The sequence below is a fragment of the Cololabis saira genome, chromosome 11 (genome assembly GCF_033807715.1).
Source record: "Cololabis saira isolate AMF1-May2022 chromosome 11, fColSai1.1, whole genome shotgun sequence".
Taxonomy (NCBI): Eukaryota; Metazoa; Chordata; class Actinopteri; order Beloniformes; family Belonidae; genus Cololabis; species Cololabis saira.
The window spans coordinates 32091188-32102957 of record NC_084597.1 but is presented as its reverse complement, the minus strand read 5'-3'; the positions used below and the strand labels follow the sequence as shown (position 1 = coordinate 32102957).

The 11770-nt window shown below is 40.4% G+C and overlaps 1 protein-coding gene across 1 annotated transcript; it reads left to right on the top strand.

Moving 5' to 3' along the window:
* The first annotated feature begins 1099 nt into the window (after positions 1 to 1099).
* On the top strand, positions 1100 to 11624 carry dusp4 (dual specificity phosphatase 4). Its single transcript, XM_061734357.1, has 4 exons — positions 1100 to 1669; positions 3920 to 4047; positions 5990 to 6209; positions 8165 to 11624. The coding sequence occupies exons 1-4, from the start codon at positions 1300 to 1302 to the stop codon at positions 8551 to 8553; spliced, it is 1107 nt and encodes a 368-aa protein (XP_061590341.1). The 5' UTR covers positions 1100 to 1299; the 3' UTR covers positions 8554 to 11624.
* Positions 11625 to 11770: the final 146 nt, after the last annotated feature.

Here is an 11770-nt window from a genome sequence, read left to right as displayed (position 1 = left end):
AAAACAACTAGATAAGAAGCTTTGATCACCGTTATAATACTCTCAATCCCAGTCATTTAAAGACATTTTATTTTGTATAGATGTCTTTATTGAGGGCATTAAAAAAAAGAAATAAGATTTACAATAACAATATAATTATCAATATTTTCCCCCCTTTTTTTTTTACTTTTCATAACATTAATTAAACCAAAATAAATAAATAATAGTAATAATAAAAAAACAAACTAAAAAAAAAAAAAGTAAATAAAAATAAAAAACAACAGCACACCCTCTCCCCTTCCCTCCCTCATATGGTCAATAGATTACATCATTCAAAATCATTTAACATATGTCTATCAATACTAGAACAAAAATGAATAATAAATTAAATAATCAAGTCCTGTGTAAACACATTCATCAATATAGTCGATGATTCAGATCATTTGTCCAATAAAAGCAAAAAATCCAAAAAAGGTCCCCAAATAAGGTCAAAGTCTCTAGTTTTTTTTTCTAACGGAATACAATATTTTTTCTGGAGTACTATATGATCCAAGTTCATTGATCCACTGTTTGGGTGCTGGGGGGTTTTCTGATTTCCAGTTTTTTAAAATACAATTTTTTGCCGCGGTGCCTGCAAGCAGAATGAAATACTTTTTATTTATTTTATATATATTTAAATATTTTATATTTATATTTAAAGACATTTTAAATGTGTTATTTCATTATATTTAAGCCTTAGAGGCCATCATTCAAAAGTGCTTACGAACTGGTATCTTATGGGGTTTAATCTCCATCTCCATCAACTCCAGTTTCATTGATGTCTGTCTGTTTTTTATGAATGAACGGCAAAAAGCTGATTTATGGTTGCGCGTTACACCAACGCAGGCCCTTCGCGTTTCCGCGTACCTACGCCGTAACCCTACGGCGTAGCCTCTGCGTCGATTTATCGCGGGACCGTAATTCAGGCTAAAGGCGGAGAGGGCACGGTTAGGCTGGACGCGTTGCAATTGGCTGCTGTTGGTTGACGTCATCTCCGCCGTGACGGGAGGCACTCATTCATAAAAAAAAAAACAAAAAAAAACGAGAAAGAGTACTGAAGAGAAACACACAGAGAGGCAGGAGCAGAAAGGAGAGGAGGATGCGCAGATAGAGGACTGATCCGAGCGCATTCTCCGGGTTTGGAAGAAGCTGCTGGGGGAGACCCAAACACACACCCCCACACACACACCCCCTCCCCCCACAAACACACACACACATAACACACACATAAACAAACAGAGCAGAGACCAGTGGAGCAACAATTCTACACAGCAACCTGCGATGGAGGATCTGTGCGACATGGAGTGCACGGTGCTGAAGCGCATCCTGAAGGACGACGGGGCCAAGTGTCTGCTGCTGGACTGCCGCTCCTTCCTCGCCTTCAGCGCCGGCCGCATCCGCGGCGCCGTCAACGCGCGCTGCAACACCATCGTGCGGCGGCGGGCCAAGGGCTCCGCGCTCAGCCTGGACCAGATCCTGGCCGGGGACGACGAGGTGCGCGGCCGCCTGCGCTCGGGCATGTTCTCCGCCGTGGTGGTGTACGACGAGAGGACGCCCGACGCGGACGCGGTGAAGGAGGACAGCACCCTGACTCTGGTGCTCAACACGCTGTTCAGGGACTCGCAGGGGCCGCGCATTTACCTGCTCAAAGGTGAAATATTATATCTGCCCGATGCATTACAACAAATTACTGTCAATATTCTTTGATAGCCTGCAGATTAAAGGCTGAATTATGGTTCTGCGTTGAATAGACTGTAGGATTACGCCGTTGGTGTAATGGTGTAGTCAGTACTCGAGTTGTAAAAAAAGAATCGGGGGGATGGTGGATTTTGTCATATGGGGACAGATAATTTGTTTTGATTACAAATAATATAAAATATTACAAATAATAGCACTGACCAAAACACCTGCAGAAATACTGCAGGAATGACATAGCAGCAGTTAAATGCAGCCTTCTGTAAGCTTTAAATATCCACTGGGCTTACATCAAATACATCAAAACACAACAATAAAACACAGTTTTCTGAACTTATCAATATAACTCTGTCCTTCACAGGATAAGTAAAATGGATCACTGCAAAAACTCAAAATCTTAACAAGAATATTTATCTTAGTTCTAGTTAAAATGTCTCTTTTTAGTAAAAGAAATCTCATTACACTTGAAACAAGACTCATCACTGGAAAAAACAACAATTTTCACCTGTTTCAAGTAGATTTTCACTTAAAATAAGTAGAAATGTACTTGAAACAGGTGAAAATTGTCAAATAAGTTAATTTTCTGGTGTTATTTTTCTGGTGATGACTCTAAATGTTGAAATAGCAGTAAAACCACATTCATTGATGAAATGACATAAGGGATGGAAAGGGGGGATGGCAGTTTTACAGGGGGGATGATTTTGACCGTTTTTATTCTCATCCCCTCTCAACTCCAGTACTGGGTGTAGTAACGCGGAACCATATACCAGCCTTAACACGGATAAATGTTAAATACATAAGCATCAGCAGCCCAGACTCTGATAATGTAACATAAGTCAATATCAGCCTCCAATACAAAAAACGGTACATTTTAACATTACACCTAAGTAGACAAAAAAAGATTATTCCATTATGGATTATCACTTCAAATGAGAGTCACTAATAAATACTCAAACTCTTCAAATAGGGAGTCATTTCATTTATCGTGAAGTAAACCAAATGTTCATACAATTTTACTGCACCCACAAAAATAGAATAAAATAAAATAAGGGCCGAGGTTGTTCACATACTCCTGTACGTGTAAATGTTACAATACACGGTGTCAGTGTCTCCCAGTTACTCTCATCTCCATTCAGACCAAAGGCTTTAAGCTCAGTGAATAAGGTAATCCTAATAAGAGAAAGCCACATCAAAGCTGCACGACACATGGCGCTAATTTCACAAAGAGTCTGCTCTGGGTAAATTAGCATAGGAAGGAGGGGGGAAAAAATCCACACTTGGTTCACCCATCCAATATTTAAACTGCAAAACTAAATCTTAACACTGAAGCTTTAAATCACCTTCCAACCCTTTTTTTGTACATCCTAATGATGCAGATGCCTCGAAGAACAAGAGTGTAAGATGTGGCTTGCAAAGATGACACATTCTTGTATTGATTTGATTTATTTTATTTTTGTACATGTAAAAAAAAAAAAAAAACAACACTTCATGAGACGTTTAAGAAAACAACAAAACAAAACAAGGAATTTCATCCTTTAAAACTTGCTAACTTGAATTACATGTGCCAAAAAAGGAGTAGGAAGAAGTGTAAACTATTTAGTCCTACCCCCATTCACTGATCATTTCACCTGTATTTATAATTATTCACACACTGTACTCACACTGCAAGTAACAGTATTGTTATTATTATTATTACTATTATATACTGTAATTATACTCACACACATACTTATACATGCATACACATAGTTGAATATTTCTATATATTTGTACACATATGCCCATATAGATATTTATATAAATATACTTATTTACACTATGTATATATATACATATACATACACATATATAATTTGCTGCCCATTTCTGTACAATTTGTTCATGTGGTTAGATACTTGAGGGCCAGACGGCAGCAGCCATCCTGAAGATTAGTTTAGAAAGAGAATCTAAGGGATGATATTAAATCCACACCAAGTACACACAGGTCAAAAGTGTGTCTGTTTAACAGATTTTGTGATGGACAAGCTGATTGCAGACAAGAAATTTCCCATCGCAGATTATGCTGGGATTTAACAAGTGTGTATCTATAGCGTGTTCCCGGCAGCAACAAAAAAAACCCAACAAAAAGGCTTCTGTTTCTGCAATGTTGTTCTTTTAAAAAATGAATTAAAAAAGTAACCTCTGATAATGGTGTCTTTGTTTATAGGGGGATATGACAGATTTTTCACGGAGTATCCAGAGTTTTGTTTAAAGACCAAATCCCTGCCATCCCTCACCAGCCAGTCCAGCATCGACTCATCCTGCTCGTCGTGCGGAACGCCTCACAATGACCAGGTAAAAATGCAACACGAGAGAGACGATAGTAAACTGGTCTGGAACCTTTTCAGCCAAAGTAGTGCAGTAATTTATACAGATAACGTGTCAGAGGGGTGTAACGAACCTGCATGTAAATGTTATGAGTGAAAACATCCATCTGTCAAATGATGGGCCGAGCACTTTTCTGTTTGTAATAATATTCAACAAGAAAAAGCAAACTTTTATGTTTGACATTTACATTGGATATATTTAAAGGATTGAAACTGTCCTGATGAACCACGTGATCATTTGAATTTTTTTAAAGGCAAGCTCAGTTTTACAAAGAGCCTCTTTGCACAAACACTAGACGTTGTTTGCTTTGGTGAAGGGTGACTGTTGTTGACTTTCCCACATTCATTCACCCACATTGTCACCCTCATTCTGTTTGGAAAATATACAACACATTTCTTCCAACTTTCAAAGTTTTCATACACTAAACAACATAAGCTGATGTTGTTTAAATCAATGGCATATATTATATAAATGGGCTGGTCTGGAGGTCACAGTTCATCATCGATTCAGCTCTGTAACACATCCTGTAAACCGGGATGGCCTTGGTTTTTTTTTTTTTTTTTTTTTGGACAGTGATCTGTTGTTTGAGCCTGCAGATTTTATGCAACACTCACAGTTGCATGTGATTTGGGTTTAATTCCCCTGGAATGCACGAGGAGAGAGGCGCGCACAACCAACCACTGTGTGTGTTTGTGGAAGTAGAATGCTTGATTGTCTCCGCCGCACCGTCAGGTGCATTTTTTTTTATTTTTTTTTTTATAAGAAATACTGCAGCTTCCTGTGGCGGAGTGAATACGGTGGACTGCGTATCTGAGTGCGTCTCTGTGCACCCACCCCCACACTACATCTCTTAGCGGTATTGATCATTTCCTGACTCTGTGTCAGTACCGAGTTCGTCAGCAGCAGTGACATAAACAGACAGAGCTTTTATCAATAAGTGCCACTGCCAGTATAGACTGCTGCCGACCAGCTGACCTGTTGGACCCAGGAAAAGGGGGTGACGCTGTTTCTACCCCTTGTTAGATAATGTGTTGAGATCGGGTTACACCCAAACACAGAAAGATTTGCGCTACTGAGAATATTTTATACGATACATGCGTAAAAAGCAAACCAGCAGTTATTATTAATCACCAGACAGATTTGAATGAACGCAGGAATGTTGGTGTCTGGAAGGAAGTATCTCCGTAAACAAGTCATATTTTGAACCAAAAAAGGAGCAAAGAGGGTTTTACATTTTCTGTTGCTTGCAGATACTTCCAGTATCATAAATATTCATAACCCCAGTCGGTGCCGTTGCTTCATGCTTGTGTACTGAACATGGCGCCGTGGTGCTTCAGCTTCCACAGTGGCAGCTGCAAACACATGTTGCTGAGGAGAAGTGATCCTGAGGAGCTGCTTTTGTGGAGCAGAGTTTCTTAGAAGCATGGTTTGTGGGCTAAATTCTATACTCGAGACTTGAAGGTATTTCTGCTGAATTCTCTGGTTTGAGGCTGTAAAGATCAGAAAGTCATCGCCACCAACACAAACTTGGTTCGTAACTGAAAATATTGGTGCAGAAAGAGATTAAACACTCCGTTTATTTTGAATGAGCTCTGGTTAGTCAAACTGATAAGAGGGCTGCACCTGTCCCGTCAGAACGTCTCTGCTGTGGTTAACAAATGATTAAAATGAGGCCAAACGCTCCTCTGGTATCTGGCCTCCGCTGCTCACAGACAGAACATGCGTTGTCATGTCACGTACGCTGATTTTCATCTGAGCACAATCACTCAAACATGGTTGTCCAAGTTGACTGTGTCAAGAAAGCTTTCTTTGTGGAAAGAGTCAATGAATGACTCTTTTCAAAGATCACTGATAAAATAGATTTAAAAAAACAGTATAAATCTATTATTCCTCTATGTGCTGTGTCTAGGGTGGCCCGGTTGAGATCCTCCCATTCCTCTACCTCGGCAGTGCCCTTCATGCCTCAAAGAAGGAGGTTTTGGACGCCACTGGGATCTCTGCCCTGCTGAATGTGTCGGCCGACTGCCCCAACCACTTCGAGGGCGCGTACCAGTACAAGTGCATCCCTGTGGAGGACAACCATAAAGAGGACATCAGCTGCTGGTTCCTGGAGGCCATCGAGTTCATAGGTCAGTGTCACATGCATGGAGGATCAGGATGTGTTCAAGCAGAACCTCTCTCTTCATGGTTTCTTTTCTTTGTAGGTCACATCATTTAGTTAGACTTATTACACATCAGTTAGACTTATTTTCAAGGTCACTTTGGTGTAATTATTATTTGTTGTACGGTACACGCTTTTGCATCATCTTCTGGTACAAGTGATGCAGGGCTTTGGATAAAGAGTTTATTTATTGATGAATCTGCTGAATTTTTTAATGTCTATTTTTCTTGGCTGGGTAGTAGTGGTAGTGCATTTTTTTTATTTACAGATCATCTGTTAATTAGTTTTCTTTTTGGAATACACACCAAATATTTCGCTGCAGGATGATCGTGTGTGTGTTTGTGTGTGTGTATAGGTGTAGGTAAGTGTAGGTGTGTGTAGGTAGGTGTGTGTGTAGGTGTGTGTGTGTGTGTGTGTGTGTGTGTAGGTATGCGTCATAGTTAGCTGCATAGTTAGCTGCTGTGGGACCAGAGTCTGAGTCATCCACTGTTACTAGGTGAACAGACGCTGTGGCAAAGTTACCTGAGATTTGACTGAGAAAATACAGGTATCAGATTCTTTTTTTTTTTTTTTTTTAATATTTACATATATAGGAGGCAAAATGCAAAAGATGTGCATTTAAGAAACAAACAAAAACTCCCTGGATCTGGTGTGATTCTGCTCATGTGCCTCTCAAGTAATCAAGTGAACTTCAAGGCAGTGTTTTTTTTTAATTTTTTTTTTTATTTTGGATCCCCATTAGCGGACGCAAAACGCCAACTAGTCTTCTAGTGTTTCAGCAGCAAAAAATAAGATTAGATTAATAAACGTGAGGAATAAAACAATTAAGTTTCTTTTACATCTTCTTGTACAGTCTGAGCTTCTAATTTTCTGCAGGCTGCCCAAAATGCTCCAAGACATGATTGTCCAACTAATCATGCAAACTGTTGAGGAAACTGCGTTACTGTAAATGCTCTAATCAGATTATTACTTAAATCTGGTCATTCTCCTTAATAAAATAATAGCGTGCAATGCATGTGTACTTAATAAAGCAGAACCATAAATAGGGCAGAGGAGGAGGTGATAGAAGAGAGGGCGATGACTCAAATGTTGCACCTGCGTGTTTCCGTTACTGTAAATGTAATTAGCTCCTTTCTCACTTTGAGGTGAGCTATCAGTTTGACTGGGCAGAGAGGCGAAAGCGTAAAAGTGTGGAGGCGAGGAAGTGAAAGCTGTCTGAGGTGAACCCTCACTGTACATCTGGTGTGTGTTAAAGATACTTCCTGGGTGCAAAAAAAAAAAAAAAGAATTAAAAATCCACACATTGAGTGACATGTTGTGAATGTTCACAGGGTCAATGTAGAGTGATGTCCGGAAGACTGAGCACATATTCTTTATTTAGTTATTATCGTCAGTAATTTCACTTGTGTTTTAGCTGGCTAATTATTCTTAAAATAGTAAATGAAAGTATCGAAATGTGGTGCTGAAACAAACATTTTTTAAATCTTTTGTTGTATTTTAGTTCAGTGTGAATCTTATATTATCTGTAAAATAAAAGCAAGCCAGCTAAAGGAATGCTAATGTGCTAACAGTTACAAACACAGTTGACAAATGGCCTTTAACAATAATGTAAAAATGATTATATAATATTCAAGTAAAAAGAGCCCTGATATGGGAAATGGCTTTGATTCTTGGCAGTTATGTAAACTGGAATTGGATCATGACCAAAGAAAAAAGTGGATGAGTGAATCTCTGGTTAGAACGTTTCACAGTTAAGGATGTTTTTTTTTTTTGGGGGGGGGGGGGGGGGGTGACGACACACACACCATATAGCTGGACACACACTACCAGCTATACTTTAGACTGGAGATGTTATTACATTCATCTGTTTTTACTGACGGCGGGTGTTTCTGACCTTGGACCACTCTGCTCTTCACTCTGCAGATTCGGTACGGGACTCCAGCGGGCGAGTGCTGGTCCACTGTCAAGCGGGCATCTCCCGCTCTGCCACAATCTGCCTGGCCTACCTGATGAAGAGGAAGCGGGTGCGTTTGGACGAGGCATTTGAGTTTGTCCGCCGCCGTCGCAGCATCATCTCCCCCAACTTCAGCTTCATGGGCCAGCTTCTGCAGTTCGAATCACAGGTTCTTGCCACCTCGTGCGCAGCCGAAGCAGCTGCCACGGCGAGCCCGCTGCTCGGCCCAAAGTCAACGACGGCCGCGACTTCAACGTCAACCACGCCCACGTCTCCGTTCATCTTCAACTTCCCAGTCTCTGTGGTGAATTCGGCATACCTGCACCACAGCCCCATTACAACCTCTCCGGGTTGCTGATGGACAACCAATCACAGCCTTTCCCCAACACGAGGGGAGCACTGACTGGGCTGTCGTTGGCTGGAAAAGCTGCTGTATGCACAGGCTTCCAGAGCGGGACAGTGAGAAGCATCATGGTGCCTGATTCAAAACATAGTGAAAAGACTTCTTGAAGTCCACCAACCAGCCAACACGCCCTCCATTTTCACAAGAGGTTTCTTCCAGTTGACCAAATATGTGCTGGCTTTCAGAACTTGTTTCTGTAATTAGCTTCGACAGGAGTGTTGGACTGATGCTAATTTGAGATACACTTTCTTCCAACATGCACAGAGACACAGAGAGGCCTGCACAGCAGCAAAACTCTTCTTCCTTTCCCACACAGACATTCATGACTATCAGCTGAATGAGCTCAGTATGAACAAGGCCTGTTGCTATGGAGAAGAGGTCTTTGGGAGAGGAGATGGACACAGGAAGGAAGGAGGAATTTTAAGCACCCGCTCTTTCCTCTTTGGGTGTCCCTCCTGTTGCCAGAAAAAAAAAAAAAAAGATGGATGGTGGGGGAGACGGTGACAGAAAGCAGGAGCCTCTTCGGTGACAGGTGCTTTGCCGGGGATCCGACCGGAGCTTCCTGTCCTTCACATGTCCTCTTCCTCTCTCCGTCTCTCCCCCACACCTTCCTCTCCTCTCATCTCCTTTTCATCCCTTTTATATTGCGTCCCTCATCCTCTCATCTCTGCCTCTCATCCTCGGGCTCCCTGTCTCCCCACCCTTTCCACCCTTGCCTTTCTGCTCATCGTCTTCTTACTGAAGGAACTAAATAAATAAAATAAGATGCCAAAAAAAGGCCAGGTCCCTTGTAAATGGACTGGGAAACCCCTAAGCAAACCCCTGACACAGTTAAGGAAAGCCCCTCTGCTATATCACCTTCAATTTTTTTGAAATGAAAGGGCTGAAAAAGGTTGAATGAACTGGTAGCATTCAGTCTTTACCAAGTGGGATATTTTGTGGTAAGATTATTCTTTTTCCAGGGATACAGTAGTGTAGTGTAATTTGCTGAGAATGTTCCCTAACTGAGTAAAGCAAGTGGGAATATCTAATTGGCAGGTATGGATTTTTAAAATTCTCTAAAAAGCTAAAGAAAGGAACTTCAGTGCTTCCTTTACCATCTTTTCTTGGATACGAACCACTAAATGTTTTTCAAAGGTACACTACAACAGCTCCTTTCTCAACCTTTTCTTTACAGCTCTGTGCTAGCAGCTGGGTTTAGGGGGTGGGCTCTGTCATTTGTCCACCCCCCTCCTCACAGGGTGTGCCTTGTTTGAAAGTAATGTGACACCTTTGCACTATACACTTCCAAGGAACAGCAATGGAAGTCACACGTGAAAGTGGGTGGCTGTATAGAGCGGGACGCTGGATAACTGTACTCTGATCAGGATCTGTGATGTGAAGTCACAGTTACCTGTAAACCTGAACCACTCACTGAATAATGTTTGTTTCCAAAGCGGAGATACACGGTTGGGTGGTCTCCCAGTTTTCAAGTTTGCATTTCTTCTTGTAACTCAAACAATTGCTTTCACTTATTTTTAAATTTTTTATTTCTTTTTTAAATAGTATGTCACAGGGTCGTTATTTTTTTTTAATAACAGCTGTAGCTTCACGACTGTAGACCCACATGACAGCGGTCATGTTTTTAGATTCTCGTTGCAAAAGATTGTCTTTTGTCCTTTTAAATTCTTCCTATAAGCTTTCCTTAGCTTCATGTTTTCCAACGGGGTGAAGGAGGCATGCTAAGGAGAAGACTGAGAAGTTGTGGACTCCAAGATCCCCCCTTTAGATCAGACATCAGACTTGAGAGCACATCTGAAGACAGATGCCTAAAGGGTCATTACAGTTATGTCATTCCAATCTAATACAAAATACGTGATCTTCTCTGTTGATGCGCTTTTCCAAAATGTTAAAACCTACCTGTAGTTTTCAGTTCCTCTCAGGAAGATTGATTTGAGATCACACTGAAATTAATAGAAAACACTGGCTCCTGTTAGGTGCCTTGGAATTTCTTTTTACTTTTCTCATTTTTTGTCTTAATATATTAAAAATTATTTGTGCCTCTTTATATTAAAGTTATACCCTGGTTTAAGGCATCTTTTTTTTTTTTTTTTTGCCCATGATACCAGTGCACGAAAGACTACAATATCAAAGGGCAAAATTAACACATGCACTCATAAAATAATTTGCATTTGGTTTACACATTCACATTTTAAGTCTTAAAAAAAAAACTGGTTCCAATTCACTGCAAAACATATATCCTCGTATATAACAGATTCACCTCTTTTTGTGGGACAGCCAAACAAGAGCGCTTTCAGGTTTAGAAAAAAAAAAAGGTAAAACGATTTTTATATGTCTGATCTTTTAAAATTTTTCAAACAGAGGAGTGATAGAGAGAAAATAAATCATCTATCTGTTTTCAAACAATCTACTGTACAAACGAGTCAAGCACAACAAAAGCTTTTGAGGGCATCATCAGAACTCAAATCTCCACAACTGTTTGAGACAACGCTTGTATTCCTTAAGCTTGTGGCTTAGCTGTACACTGTGTCAGACCAACAAAAGCAAAGTGAAAGAACAAAAAAAAACTTTTATACCTTCAACTTTTTCAGTCCTGACGCACAGACACACAAAAGGGTTCAAAGAAAATAAAAACCTCAGTTTTTGAAGATAGTCGGTACCCATCTCTGTAGCACTTTGAAGTGATGCAATACTGTATTTGTAATTTATGATTGATTTGCACATCATGATGATGCCAGACTAACTTGACTTTGTACAAGAGGAGAAAGAAAGAGAAAACAAAGAGAGCCGGTCCGTAAAAAACGCAATACTTTGTACACGTCTGTGTGCTACATACCCGTCTGTCTGCCTTTCTGTGTCCATCTGTCCTGGCTGTGTCTCTGTTGGGTCAATGCTGTTCAACCATCATGGCAATACCAGTCCTCCAAGACGAAACAGTTTCCCCTCTGTTTTATTGTGGAATGAATGATCTGTGCATTTATTTATTACTGAAGATTCACTGTTGAATAAAGGATATTCTTAAGTAAGCTATGTGTGTTTTTGTGTGATGGTGTATGACACAGAATGCACTGCAATTAGTGAAACTTCAAATCACTTGATTTAATTGAGTCGAACTAATGATTTTTTTACTATTCCTGCATGCAAGACGGTGTCATGTTGAAATAGGCAGAGA

Bases quoted from the DNA above. Each gene is read 5' to 3' on its own strand.
- dusp4 (XM_061734357.1), top strand. From the start codon at position 1,300: ATGGAGGATCTGTGCGACATGGAGTGCACGGTGCTGAAGCGCATCCTG. The intron at 4,048-5,989 runs GTAAAAATGCAA...TGCTGTGTCTAG, and splicing joins GAACGCCTCACAATGACCAG to GGTGGCCCGGTTGAGATCCT. The intron at 6,210-8,164 runs GTCAGTGTCACA...TTCACTCTGCAG, and splicing joins GGAGGCCATCGAGTTCATAG to ATTCGGTACGGGACTCCAGC.